At 59.4% G+C, this 14,544-nt stretch overlaps 3 protein-coding genes across 3 annotated transcripts; all 3 read left to right on the forward strand.

Moving 5' to 3' along the window:
• Nucleotides 1-1,184: 1,184 nt before the first annotated feature.
• LBRM_12_0140 (hypothetical protein, unknown function) lies at nt 1,185-3,629 on the forward strand (the record flags this gene model as incomplete). Its single annotated transcript, XM_001563014.1, has 1 exon — nt 1,185-3,629. One exon carries the CDS (start codon nt 1,185-1,187, stop codon nt 3,627-3,629), a length of 2,445 nt encoding a protein of 814 aa, XP_001563064.1.
• Nucleotides 3,630-4,991: 1,362 nt separating this feature from the next.
• Nucleotides 4,992-8,885, forward strand: LBRM_12_0150 (conserved hypothetical protein; the record flags this gene model as incomplete). Its single annotated transcript, XM_001563015.2, has 1 exon — nt 4,992-8,885. The coding sequence occupies one exon, from the start codon at nt 4,992-4,994 to the stop codon at nt 8,883-8,885; it is 3,894 nt and encodes a 1,297-aa protein (XP_001563065.2).
• Nucleotides 8,886-12,684: 3,799 nt separating this feature from the next.
• On the forward strand, nt 12,685-14,439 carry LBRM_12_0160 (putative protein kinase; the record flags this gene model as incomplete). Its single annotated transcript, XM_001563016.1, has 1 exon — nt 12,685-14,439. The coding sequence occupies one exon, from the start codon at nt 12,685-12,687 to the stop codon at nt 14,437-14,439; it is 1,755 nt and encodes a 584-aa protein (XP_001563066.1).
• Nucleotides 14,440-14,544: the final 105 nt, after the last annotated feature.

Genomic DNA, 14,544 nt, shown 5'->3' on the forward strand with positions numbered 1-14,544 from the left:
TGATCGTCCTCCTCCTCCCCCTTTGGCCTGACGCTGACCTTTTGTACTTTTTGTTGTTCTTCTTTGCTCTCTCTTCTCCCTCCCTCGATCTTCAATAAAAGCCACTTTGGTGCCGCTCGCCTATTAGAACAGATAGACACGTATATCAGAAGACAAGCGAAGAGAGCACACGGCAGCACAGTCACTCATTCTGTGCCACTTGTGCGAATTGCGGCTGCTGCATTTTCTCACGAGCCGATCGCCACCTCTGGCTACTCGAGCAACACAGCAGACCGATGGGATGAGAGTTGGCTCAAGCTGACTGTGGCAGACATCCAGCAAGCATGCACACCCGCAAATCGACGGCGTTCCTTCACTGCAGCGACTTACCCTTGCAAGGATAGGGCATTTTGTCCAGCATGTGTAAACGGTGTGACGGGAGAGGTATAGGACGTGTTTCCTCTAGGTCCATTCTTACCAAGGTTGCACTGCAGCACTACGGTGCGGCCCACCGCCCCCCTCCTCTACCTGCTGTCTGCTGTCCCCTCACTACACTAGTCTCCTTTCTAACTCTAACATTTTTGTCGCCTTCGATGTTGACCCTCTTCCGTTTCACCTCTTCACAGCGATCTCTCGCAGCCGCTACCACGGCGGGCTGGCGAGTGCCACGTCGTATAGAAATAGATAGACAGGAAGCGGCACCGATCCCTTGAGTGGGCGCTGCTGGTGCTTTTCTCCCTCTTGAGCAAATTCACACAAAGGACTCTCCGGCACGACTCATCGAACCCCATCTTTGAAGGCCTCCTTACCGTGGATTCCCATTATTGTTCATAACCCAATTGTTTTAGTTGCTCGTCACCCCATGCTCGCTGGGTCCCTTGCGCCAAGGCACAAGGCTGTATCACTACTGCTTCAATTATTCCCAACAAATCAACCCCTTCCACCGGAGAGGAGAAATAAACAAACCTATTACCCTATCGCGTTGGAAAATGCTCCGGAGCGTACCCACGTTTCAGGCGGTCCCCCAAGACGAGTGGCCCATCCCCTCCACCGCGCGCAAGTGTGTTCAGTGTGGCAAGGCATTTGGGCTCTTTCAATCTGCGGGAAACTGCCACGGATGCGGCCGCATATGCTGCCCCGGCTGTCTCGCAGAACACCTTGTGCTACCGGGTCAACCAGGCACTCAGCCGGTGCCCGTGTGCGCCATGTGCTCTAAAGCCATCAAGCGCTTGCTCGAAGAGGCGGAGATGGCCGTACACCGCTGTCGTCTACTTGAGGAGATGCTGAATGAGCAGGCCATGCAAGGCGAAAAGCTGCGTACCGATCTACACGAGCAGCAAGAAGAAAACAAACTCTTGACGCACGAGAAGGAGAGCCTTAAAGCGACCATTGCGAGGATGGAGATCGAGGCCGAGGTGGCGGCGGCGGCGGCAGCTGCTGCTAGGACAGTCAATCCAGTAACGCCAGGGCACACTCCCGCCTCGACGCCCTCGAAAGCAAACGCTGAAGTGCACGTTAATGCTAGTGCGTCGGCCGAATCTGTGGCTGCCGTGGAGGAAATGCTGAGCAAAAAGAAGCGGCAGCTGGACGTGCGCGAGGCAACACTGAAGGACGCGCTCAAAAAGGTCTCGGCCGACGCGGCAAAGGTCGCGGATCAGCGTGCTGCGCTGCAGGAGCAGGAGAAACGGATGACGGCACAGCTGACAGCCCAGCTCACCTCTCTCTTCGAGGAGGAGAGGCAACGCCTGGAGGACATTTGCGCAGACGCCGTCACGGATATGCAGAACACGTACAGGGAGTGGATAGCGCAGCAGCGGGACGCTGCCGTAGAGCGCCGACGGAAGTACGAGCATGTGATGGAGACGCGTCTGCAGCGTGCGACTTCAGAGGTAGCCGAAATGAGGGCGGAGCGTGATGTGCTACAGCAGACACTGGAGAATCTGCGCGCCCAGCTGGCAGAATTGCAGGAGAACGCGTCGAGGGTACAGACGGAGAGGCGGAGCGAGACAAAGGACGGTGGCCCCTCGTCACAGTATGCAAGAGAAGAGAAGGAGTCACTCCAGGAAGCCGTTGCGGAGGGCATACCGCGTGCTGGGGCGGCAAACGAGCGGCCTCGTGCAACTCAGACAGACCCGGACTTTACCGAACTCTTAGGCGGTGGGGAACAACCGAAGCACGCTGACGCGGCTGCTGCGTACGCAGCGCTGCAGCGGCGAGCGCAAGACAGCATTGCGGCCCTCATGCGTGACATGCGCGCCAAGGAAGTGGAGTGGGAGAGAGCGAAGGCTGCTGCTGTGGCTACTGCTGAATCGGCTGCGCGCCTCGCGGAGCGTGAGCGGCTTGGGCAAGAGGCCGAAAAGATTCGACAGGAAAGCCAGCGTGAGATCAAAGAAGCTATGAGAATTGTGACGCAGCAACGCGACTCCGCGATGGACGCACTCCGTACGCAGCACCAGCGTGACAAGGAAGAATGGCTCTCCAGGATGCGCCGACTGGAGGAGGGCCAACAAAATCAAGAGGAAGCCTGGCGTGCGGAGAAGGCGGCATTGCAGAAAAAGTGCAGCGAACTTGAAACGCACCTAGAGGGACGCAAAGCAGCAGCAGGGAAGCTGCAGCAGCAACTGCGCGACGCCAAGCGGGAGCTGTCAGAACTGAAGGCAAAAGCACGCGACAATGAGGATGCCGTAGCAGAGGAAAGACGAAAGCGAGCCAACGCCACTGCGAAAACTGTGCAATACTCGGCATCCTCTCTCCTTAAGGAAGCTCAACAGGGACAGCAGCGGATCCTCGCAGCGCATGCTGGCGCTCTGGCACTTCTGCAGGAAAAAATGCAGAAACTAGCGCAAGTCAACTGTGCAGCTGCGAATTCCAGAGATGAGAGGCGACGTGAGGTGACTCAACGGCTGCATACGGAGTTGGAGTGCACTCGGCAAGAGCGGGATACGGCACTGGAGCAGTTGGGTAAGATGCAAGAGGCGGCAGAGGGCATGAAGGCGCGAATGAATGAGGAGAGTGCGCAGTTGGGCGCGCTGCGTGACGTGATTCAGAGGCAGCAGCGAGATCTAGCTAGACTCCAGGAGCAGCATCAGCGCACCGTCGACGAGCTGCGCGCGGCCCGAGCTGCCGTGTCAGCACCCAGTGCCGCTGATGCTGCTGCGTCGTTAGCGGAGTCGGAGAATCCCGTGATGCGTGCCACGGACGACACCTGTTATCGTGTGTTACTTCGACTGGAGCAGCGCTGGGTGCTGCAGCAGGCAGATCTACAGTGCTGCTACTCGGTGGCGCTGTATGCGGTGGTGCAGCGGACGTGGACGCAGATGATTGGCAGGATGACGTCGTCGTTGGTGGCAGAGGCAGAGCGGCAGCGGCGTTCGCGCGACCGAAGCGCAGAGGCTCTTGAGAACACGACGAGCACAATCAAGGAGGTGCAGAGAGATCTGCGCCTGCGCATGCAGGCGCTGCTGCAACAACAAGTCGACGTTGAAGAGCGTGAAAAGCGTCTGCAGGACAAGAAGAAACGAATGGATGTGGTGTGCCGCAGCCTGCACACGGTGGCTCAGGAGTTGCGGAAAAAGCATCTCGACGCCACAGAGAATCCCACTTTGGAGGAAGTAATGAAATCAGCTCGTGTGATGAGTGAGTCCCCGTAAACTACTGTCATACACTGCATGAGCAGAGTGACTGATGCTGCATGCGTGGCGCAGGCGCTCGTGCTGGAGATGGGCAACGTCGGTGGCATTAAAGATGTGGAGGGGGCGTCACCCTGGGCACTTCTGGTCGGCACGTCTGTCGATTATTCTCTGCTGTTTTGCGCCCCTTTCGGGCGTTCACGACTTGTGGGGCTCGCACGGGCTTTCCGCTCATTTTGTTCTTTGGACCATTTTAGTGCCGTCACCTCAACTAGAAGTCGTACATTGTGTGCCGGGCCCTCTCTCGAATACCCCCGACTCTCTGCTCGACCCCCAAAGCGCACATACACGCACCAACACCTTCGGTGCGCTCACCTCTTTGATGACTGCACGTGCCTCTGTGGGAACCTCTTCTTCTTAGCCCCATGCTGTTGTCACGTATGTGTTGTCACAGCGTGATCCGCAGCGGCTGCACCCCTCGGCTACGTTTCGTTCTAGGCCGATGTGCTGTGAGTACACGGGCGCCAACAAACACCCCTGCGTACCTCCCGCGTGTCTTCTTCCTGGTCACCAATGACACGAATCGCCCAATTTGCTTTGATGCTGCCCGTTGGCTCTCGCCCCCCCCCCCCTCCCCCTCCTCTTTTCTGCGCTTTTCGAACTGATTTTCCGAGCACTTACGCATCAAGAGAAACGCCTTCTGACGTGAATACTAGGACGCTGGTGCGCGTGACTCGAGCCTTCCGTCCGTGGTTGAGTGAGCCATCCACTGCGTCCTCTTCCTCGCGACATCTCTACAGGGGAGGAAGACGCATGTCCATTGCCTTTACGCCAGCCTTCTGTTGTCTCTCTGTCCTGCCTCGCAGACGCAAGCCTGCACTCGCGACTGCCTGAAGCGTGTTACGCGTCTTCTCTATCTACAGTCATATTTACAAGTCTCCGCCACACCCCAACCCGCGTCTCCCTGACCGGTACACACACACACGCACGCACACTCGTGCACAGTACCATAAAACGCCTTTTTTGGCCAGCTGTAGAGAAAGCGAATAGGCGCCCATCGTGCCACCATCCGTAGGTCAGTGGCATTCCAGGGGGGGGCCATTGCGCACATATACCTAAACATACACGGAGGGCAAGCCGCAGAGCAAAATGTCCTCCTTCTCTAGACCTGCACTGGAGATGCTTCAGGCAGCTGAAGTTGCCCTCACGCAACGGCGCTGCTACGGCAGCGGTGTACGAGAAGGGACAGGCACTTACGCCTACAAGACCACCGACACGAGAGGTGGCGACTACCCTACTGGGCACTGGTACAGAGACCCAAACAATAGAGCGCCGTTACCCGTCGCGAACGTGGAAGAGCTGCAGCAGCAACTTAGTCGCGCCATGCGTGAGCTGATCGAGTTGCGCGCTGAGCTCGCTGCTGAGCGAGATCGGCGGTACGAGACGCTGATCGCGATGGGACGACAGTGGAAGGAAGACGTGTTGGTCGAAGTTCACCGGCGTGATGCGGCCCTTCACTCGGATGTGTCAGCTGTAGAGGAGAAAATGGCGGCGCAGTGGAAGGAGAGCAACGAAGGTCGTCTTGTGATGCAGCGGCAATTAGAGGAGGCCATGCGCGCCGGTAAGGTTCGCGACACAAGCCAATTTCAGCTGCGCGAAGAAATGCAGGAAACGGCTCGGCAACTGGAGGAGCGGGTGGACGTGGCCATGTCGCAAAGCAGCGCAGCCCGCGCGGATTGCAGTCGGCAGCTCGAGCAGGAGCGGGCTACTCTTTCTCAGCGTCTGGACGCTGAGCTGCTGCGGCTAGTTGAGATGCGGCGCGACGATCAGCGTGCACTACAGCAAGCAAAGGCGCTGATCCGTGAGGAAGGCCTGAAGGTGAAGGGCGAAATACGGAGGACCGTCCAGGAGGTGTGGGAGGCGTCAGCGTCCTCGCTTATGAAGACCGCCACAGAACCCCTCGAGCAACTCCGCGCGGAGCTTCGACAAACCAAAGCAGCTGCGCATGCAATGGAGGAGAGGGTGGCGGACTGTGTGCGAACGTGCCAGGCAGAGTGCCGAATGCTTACTACGACAACGACGGAACGACTTCATGCGCTGGAGTCCAAGGAAGCAGTTGCCACCTCGTCTATCGATCGTGTGGAGCGCAAGGCAGACTCCGCGTATGAGACCGTGCGCCACATAGAGGCCACGATAGTGGCGGCGAACGAGGCAACAGAGCGGGCCATCGTCCAGGTGGCCGGTGCTTCGGAGAGGACACTGAAGGTAGAGCACGCACTTACAGACCGTGACAATCGCCTCGTTGCTATCGAAGCGCAGCTGCATGCCATTGCTACTGCAGAGGGACTAAGAGCGGAAGTGGAAGCCTGTAAGCGGCAGGCGGGTCGCCTGGAGAGCCACATAGAGGCTGCGGGGGCGATGTGCACACGAGTGGAGAAGCTGGCAGACCGCAGTGCTGAGCAGGTGCTGTCGTTTGCCAATCGCATTGACAGTTGCGAGAGATCGACACAGCGAGGTGTTGATGCAGTGCAGAGAGTACAGGAAGGTCTGGAGGCCTGCAAGTCAGAAGTTCAGCAGATGCGCACCCACTTCGACACCAACGAGGCTGTCCTCCAGCGCCACACCCACCTCTTCGCGCAGCTGGAACAGCGGGTTGCTGGGCAGGAAAACCGCCTGGGACTATGGCGGCAGCAACAGGAGCAGTACGTGAAGGATCAGATGACGGTGCAGCGTGAACTGACAGAGCGCGCGGAGGTAACGCACAACGTGGCATCCCGAGCTCAGCAAGTCAGCAGTGATGCGCGTGCAGAGGTGCACCGCCTGGAGCGGCGCCTCGACGACGCTGACCGTAGCCTCACTTCTATTTCCGCCGAAACGACTACCCTACGCGGCTCCATCGATAGCCAGCGCACGCAGGTTCTTGAGGTAGAGAGGCGGCAGAAGCAGCAGGTGGCAGACGAGTTACGGTCGTTGGAATCTCGGGTAGATGCGCAGATGGCCCCGGTGAAGAAGCTCGAGAGAAAGTCAACGGAACTGATGGAGCTGGCGGAGGCTCAGACGCAGGACCTTAGGAAGAAACTGGTGGAGTGTGAGAAGCACCTTCACGAAATGGGTGCCCGCGTGCAGGACTACCTGGAGGATGCCGTGCAGCACCACGTTAGTGGAGTTCAGAAACGCCTCTTCACCGCTCTGAACGAGTGTGTGTCGGGGGTGACAGAGCGAGTGGCGGCGGTCGAAGAGGCGACAGAAAAGTCGCAGCAGCGTATGGCTGATGTTCCACAGCAGCTGGCCACCATGCAGCAAGCGTCCGCGAAACTGGAACTCCAGGTTAAGGTTCTCGAGACCAGTCTTCAGTCCTTAAGCAGGCAGGCGCAGGAACTCGCAGCTCATGCAGACACGCAGGCAGGCAACTGCCAGTGCTTGGGCACCATGCAACAAGAGGTCATGCGTCTCACGGCGGTGCAGCAACGCACGCAGCAAGACATGAAGCTTCTCCAGGAAGCAATACGAGCACTGCAGGCCATGGTGACTGCCGGCTCAATTAGAGAGCGCTCGCTCAGCGAGCTGGGGATATCACAAGCCCGTACGGCAAGCACGGATATGGTTCCTGTGGCAGAGGCGATCTCGTCGTCCCCGTCGGCGCACCAGCCTAACTCCTCCGGCGTGCGCACATCGCCGCACACATCGGTAGTCGGCACACCCGCTCAGCCGCAGCCACAGCGGGCAGCCGCAGTTGCAGCACCGCCGCTGGCAAATATTTCTAGAGCTTCTTTGCAGGAGCTGCAGGATCGCCAACGTGCGTCTTCTGGCAGCAGGAGCAGCAGCAGCAAAGAGGGCAGCGGAGAGCGGCAAGCGCTGCATCTCAGCGGGGTGTCTTCTGTGCGGCCCTCTGGTGAGCAGGAGGAGCGCTTGCACTCTTTCGTCGAACCAGCAGATCACAGCGCTGCGTCTGCGGGCAGCGACGATGCTGTGGAAGCCTTTGTAGATAGCCCTGGTGCGGTAGCGGGGCTGCGACGCACCTCCGCCGGGACTGCAAGCTCGGTGTCGGTACCACAACTTGCCACGGCAGCAACGGAAACGGTGGAGCAGCTGTCTGCGCCGGCACAGGCCTCGACGCAGGCCTCGGCAGTCGGCACTGTCAGCCAGTGCACCGCGATTCGAGAATTCACCACCATCACCTCGTCTTCCTCGTTATCTGACAGTGACTCAAGCGAAGATGGCGGGGAAGAGACGCAAGAGCGTGTGGTGCCCGCCCGGCGTGCAGCGCCTTCCGAGGAGCGCACCGACGACGTGTCAAGCGACTTGACCACCGCCATCACGCTGACGAGCGAGGCATCGCCAAACCAAAGCAGCCGACGGCACAACCTCCCGCTATCGTCGTTGGGGCAACGACGGGCAGTGAAGATGTCCGCCGCCTGGGGGCAGGGCTCTTCTGGGTCGTCAGAGGAGGGGACACCAGCGTCACGCGGCGCAACAGTGGCGAAGGCGTCCCCGTCACAGCCGCAGCAGCCGACTTTTCTCAGCAAAGGTGAGCTGAAAAGCGCGTCGCAAAGGGCCGAGTCGATGGACAGCAGTGACGATCGCGTACAGGCGATGTCGCAGCACAACTCCGACACAGAGGGAGTCAAGCCAGCAACCATGACGGAGAAAGTGAGCGTCGACGTGGAACACCTGCGGGCCACACGTATAAGCCAGGCGGCCACTGCGAGAGACTTTGCACTCCCCCCCTACAACCCAAACTGGAATAACTGGGACGAAGACGCTGAAGAGGACAACGGTGAGGGGCGCCGGGAGAAGAGCAAGGAACGAGGTGAGGCATTTGAGCCGCAGCCCTTTAGACCTCCCGGAGCGCTACACACAGCCGTTCCCGCTAGTGAAAACAAAGCAGATGACGCTGCCATGCAGGTTACGAACGTGAATACGTCGAGCGACACGCTAGGGTCACGAGGAACCAGTTCCACAACCCCCGCTGCGGGGCCTGCTGCAACAGTACTGCACCACCGGCAAGACGCACCTGATGAACTGCGCGCTACGCCGCGCCGAGTGTTTGTGAGCACCTCTGCCCACGGCCGAGGTGTGGGGACGCAGCAACAAGCAGAGCAGCTCTCTGACTCCGTTCCTCGGCACGGGAGGAGTACAACTTCGTCTTCTTCGTCGACGGAAAGAGTGGAAGCACTGAGTCTTCGAGGTTCTCGGCAAAGCCTGCCGCAGCGCGCACCCACGGTAATGCGCCAGTACACCAACTTCGATGACTCCACAAGCAGCGAAGACGCCTAAACGTGCAGCACGACTGCTGAGCGACGTGCAGCCGTTCTCTGCTGTCGTTTCCTCTGCTACGCCCTGCGACTCGGTGAGGCTGTTCTCCTTACTCTTCTCTGCGCTACGATGTGAGGCGGGCGCCTCACAACGCGCGTTTGTGTGTTGCGTGTGCACCTCCACTGTGCGCCCCTTCCTCAGTGGACTCTGCGCATTAGACGCACTCGACTGCGTTTTGTCACTCCCCCACGCATGTAATCCGACGGCGCATGGAGGCAGCACCGCTTCTTTCCCCGCACCTGCACCGCGGCGACGACGATGACTCTTCGAGCTACCTTCATGGAGGTGCGGGGTACACATACACTCGTGCGGTGTGTCTGCGCTTTGTGAGTGTTGGTGCGACTCTAGTGTTCTCCTTCACATTTGTAATCGCTTTTCTGCTCTCCTCCTCTTCGGCCCTATCGATAGGCCCGTGCATGCCAGGGCGCACGCGCACGGATAATCATACAAGCAAAGGTGGGCTGGTGTCCGTGAGCGCTCTCCTCTACGTGTGTCCTGCAGGAAAGGCCAACAAGTGCAAACCCACGCTCTACCACCTTTCTCAGCTGGACGAAAGCTAAAGTGTTGACACAACGGAAAAGCGCTGATGTGAATGCGCCCAAGTGTGCGTCGAGGGCGGATAGGCTCCAGTCGTTACCTGGTTCATATGTCATCCCTCTCTCCGCCTCGTATCCCTCATTAGTCCTTCTTGGGTAAAACGTGGGGAGGATGGAAGGTGGTCGGTGGGGAACTCACTACGTGTTCGACGAGGACTTACTCGCGTATGGCTTCTGTGTCCTCCTCTCCTTCCTCGCACGCGTCTCCCTGGGCAGGAAAGAGGGGGCGCAGCGAGGCGCAAACCACCGCGAGGCCCTTTCACAGCTGCGGAGACTGCGCCATTTCTGAAGAAACAAAACGCGAATACATTTTAATGGCTGGGGACACCCCCAATGCGTGGTATCTCGAGGGTTCAGGGGCCACGCATTGGGGGAAGAAGCCAGGCTGCCCCCTTCCTCTTCTCCCTGCCAGTGCCGAACCACCGCTGGTGGTGACAGGGCCAAGCACCTACGATGTGGGGAGGTCAGAGCGACCTGCGGCAGTGAAGACGCTTGTGCCACTCATAGGATGGGCAAGGTGTCCGCGTGACTCGAACGCACCCCACCCGACCATCGCCGCCTAGTGGCATGGGGTGCCTGAGCCACCCCGAGAGGGATGCACCAGATGGCGAGTGGCATGGTAGGAGCGGCTGTGTGGCAACCTGCGAAGCACATCGGTGGGCAGGGTCTGAGATCGGAGCCGTACAAAGCTGACCGAGTCGGTGCATTGCTGCAACGTGTGTGTACGGCTGCTTCGCACCAGGCGATGGGCCCGGTGGCAGGCGGGGGTCGGGACGGTGTTGAGCTCGTGTTGTGTGGCAGCGAATGAGCCTGTAGAAAGTCACTTCTCTTCGCGTATGGTGCGAAGGCCGCGCTGTCCACCGTGTCGCCTTGTCAGCGCCCCGCGACACGCCCTTTTCTGTTACCCCTCCTTTTGGAGTCGCTCTGCTCCACCGCTGTGTGGGGTGGCGGGGCACACCGATACACCACAGTGGCGATCAGCATCCTCACAAGGGGAAGGGGAATTCTCAATCGCTGAAGAATCGCCCCTTTTCCACCCCGTGCAACAAAACATCTTCTTCGCGCTGGAGCACCGCTGCTAGCAATCCAGGGCCCCTCCACCCCACCCCCAACTGCTGGCGCTTTCGCGCGTCTTATCATCTCTCACTCTCTTTCTCTCACTCACACTGGCGACAGCCTCGCGGCTGCGCTCCTTTCTTGTCGTGGGTGTTATTGTTTGTTTGGCTGCACGGAATGGCAGCACCGGCTCCTCCCAAAAAGGCGCTGGAGGTTTGTACCACGCTAGCACGCCTAGAGGGAGGGAGCGGACAGGGTGCTGAAAAGCTAAACAGCGGAAGTATGTCTGTGGGTGTGTGTACGCGCACAGCAGTGTTTAGCTGCAGTCTCCGTGCTCGCCGGCGTCCTGTGCTCTCTTCATCGCAAAGGGTTCCTCCCAGAGCCTATATGTCACCGCGTATGACCAAGGCGCCATAACAAGTTCGCTCTGCAGTGGCACGCACGTTGCCCCAGTCTTGGAGGAGTAGGGAATTCGCGTATGCAGGCGAGCTTGTTTGCGCTTGTCGGCTCTCTTCCCGCCGCAAACAACTTTCCTACGCTTCGCTTTCACTGCTCCCTCCCCTTCGCCTCTTCCCGTGTGCACTGCAGCTGTGCCCCGTGCGTGGTACCAAAGTTGCCTCCACGGCAGTCTGACGCGTCGGCGTAGCCCTACTCTCTCCAAAACGAATACCATTCACTGACTGCGCTCCGCTACTCCTCCCTTGCCTCTGTGGTTAGCGCCTGACCCCCCTTTCCATCTCTTCTCTCAGCTCCCTCCCTCCCCCGCACACACACACACACTAATCGACCACCCGCAAACAGTGGCCCACGGAGGGCTCAACTTCCCCCCCCCCCTCATCACAAACCCGCCCCGATAGCGCCTGCAGAAGAGAACGTACGCACACGCGTCTCACCTCCCCCAGTCACCTGTGTTCACTAACTGCGCAAGAACACCACTACGCTCGGGAGTTCAGTAAACCATTTGAAAGTCAGTACCCTCGCCGCATCTCACTCTTCCTCCCTCGCCGCCACCTCCGCGAAGGGAAAGTGACGTCGGCGTTCGTACTTATTCGACTCGCCTCCATCTCTTTCTTTCATTATCGCTATCGGGGAGAACTTCCGGAGGCTGCGCATCAGTGATACGCACTCGCCTACGCAGTGGCCTTTCCCCCTCTTCTGCCCTTAAAAGGGGGAGCTGAAACGGCCACTTGGTGGCTCTGGTGGGCGCTTTTCTCTACCTGTGTGCTTCCACACTGTACGCGGCTCGTCTGCTGAGTGAAGCGTGTGAGCCTTTGTGCGCTGTCCGTGCTTACGAGGGCACCGACGCGAGTGCGCCTACCGCCTCTCACAAACAAAACTTTGACTTCTTGCGCAATTTGCTCTTCATTTCTTTCCTTTGCTATTTTGCCTACCGAGGGTGCAGCTGCGGCTGTGGTGAGGGGTTGTACAGCGAGCGTATAAGTGGACCTTCCTAGCGCCTGAGATCGGTGTATCGAGGCACCGCCTCTCTTTCCTTGTTAACCTTCTGGTAATCTGGTCTCTCATCACGTGGCATCGGTGCCGCCGTCTATCGCGTGGTGCACCCGGTGCAAGGAGGCAAAGCGGCGCACCACTTGCCCAAAAGGCGTGGCCTTTTTCTCAGCTTCTCGTCTCCTTTTAATTTGAGCCGCTCCACGCTTGTGTCTGTCTCGGGCTCTCCGTCGACGCTGGTGGCGCACGCAGAAAATTATCGGTGCCTCTCCCCGGCCCTCCTTTCCTTTTGCCCTGGATGACTCGCGCGGCTTTGCTCAGCGATTTGTGTAGAGAAGACCGATTAACCGAGTGAGGAAGAGGGCGGGGGGTGTCTGTGTTGACTTGCGCCGTTTCCTTCACGCTGCACATCGGGTAAAGGGCGCCAGCGCTTGCCTGACACAAGCATCAGTCTGCGTACTGGAGCGACTTTCCTCTACTTCAAGCGTCTTTAGTGGCTACCCCGCCTCCTCCTCCCCCCTCCGCAACACTACAGTAGTCGGTGCCCAACGCCGCGCTTCTCAAAAAGCCAAAGGGAGGTGTGCCCAGGCTGCGGTGTACGTACTCTGGGACCTTATTTTAGCTGCAAGAGCCCACGGGGGTGTAATACCAAAATCGTCATGGGCGATCACCTTGGCTCGCGCTTCACCGTCATTGAACAGATCGGCAGCGGCAATTATGGCTCTCTCTACCGCGCCATCGATGGTGAAGCGGCGACGCTGGCCGACCGAATTATCGCCACAAAGAAGTTGAAGGACACGATGAACCACCCACACGTGCTGCGTGAGGTGAGCGTGCAGCGCCATGCTCAGCAGTGCTCGCCGCACATTGTCAAACTGCTTCACGTGGTGCCACGTGATCATGTGCGGGCAGCGCTGGTGCTCGAGTACGTGCCGCTGGACTTGCGAACCTTTCTGAACGCCTTCTACTGTGACCGAGCGAAATCATCGGCACCGCCGTGGTGTGCAGCTGCTGGGGCCGGTGCACTCAAACCGGTGTCGACGCCGCCGAGACACATACCCTTGATCTATGTGCGGCGAATGCTGCGAGGCCTCGTCGAGGCGCTGCACTGCCTGCACTCCCGCGGCATCGTCCACCGTGACGTGAAACCAGAGAACATTCTCGTGGAGCCGCTCGGACTGGGGCGCCCACTTCGGTGTGTTTGCCCGCCTATGGGCTCTTCTGGGACCGCAGGTGAGGCTGCGGGCTGTTGGGTGCACGCCCCTCACAGCCCTCACCCACAAGAGGAGGAGGGTGTAACTCAAGCGAGACACCGACCTGGTACACTGGAGTCGTGCCAATTTTTCTGTCAAAACTCAGTGGCGCTGCATCATGAACTGACCGGCGACGAGCTGGCGTCCGCCATTCATCGGATACACTGCGAGACGTGTCGGCGCTGCCCACACGCGCCTGCCGGGGTACAGGAATACGTGCTTCAGCGCCATGAAGACAGCAGTAGAGTGGCAGCAGGCACCTTCTGCTCGCAGGAGCGGCAAGCGGGCGCCGTGGACAAGGAAGGTTCAGCGAAGATGGACGAAGACGAGGAGGACAAGTGCGCCGCGTCTACGCCACCGCTCGTCCCGGATGTCAAACTATGCGACTTCGGCTCTGCGCGGCACATTGGCACGTTGCGTCTGCGCAGTGCAGAGGAGCAGCGAGAGGAGCTCACCCCGGGGCCCACAACACCGGTGTACTGCGCTCCCGAAATGATGTTACTGCAGCACTATGGAACGTCGGTGGACATGTGGGCTGTTGGCGCCATCCTCTATGAAATGCTCACAGGCGAGTTTTTTCTCAGCGTGGGTACGCTGCGCTCCTTCTCCGGCAATGTCATTGTTCAGGACGACTACTGCGTGATGCACCGACTGAATCGCATGTTCCTCCACCTCGGCACGCCATCCCTGGACGAGTGGCGGTCTATCGCTCACCCCCTCTACTACCCCGACGAGGTGCTGGCCCACCTACCGCAGGTGCGTGATGCAGCACTCTTCCGCTGCGTAGCCCAGTCCATCAGCCCTCCCGAGCGTCTTCTGCAGGACAGCGGCGACGGCAAGGCGAACGGTGACACCGAAACGACTGATGAGCAGAAGGACCTCAACGTGCAGCCACCTGTCGGGCCGTGTTCATGTACACCACAAGCGTCAGTTAATGGTGCGACAGACTCGAATGTCGCAACAGCGTCGGAGCCGTGCTACGGGATGCCCGGGGTGCCGGCCCCGTCGAGTCTCTCGGACTTCCTCTATCAGCGCACAGGAGCAAGCGGCGTGGATTTTTTGCTCTCGTTGCTGCGGTACGACCCGGCACAGCGCATGACGTCCGCGGAGGCGCTACGCCACCCCTTCTTGAATCCTGAAGGGGCGAAGGGGTACACTTAGCAGGGCGGGGATATCCGCTGCGCACGACTCGTGCGCGACGGCAGCTGAGGCGACGGACGTGCATTTGCGATGGTGGGCGGGCGGTGAGTACGAGGCGGGGGATTG

Source organism: Leishmania braziliensis, chromosome 12 (genome assembly GCF_000002845.2).
Source record: "Leishmania braziliensis MHOM/BR/75/M2904 complete genome, chromosome 12".
Classification (NCBI taxonomy): domain Eukaryota; phylum Euglenozoa; class Kinetoplastea; order Trypanosomatida; family Trypanosomatidae; genus Leishmania; species Leishmania braziliensis.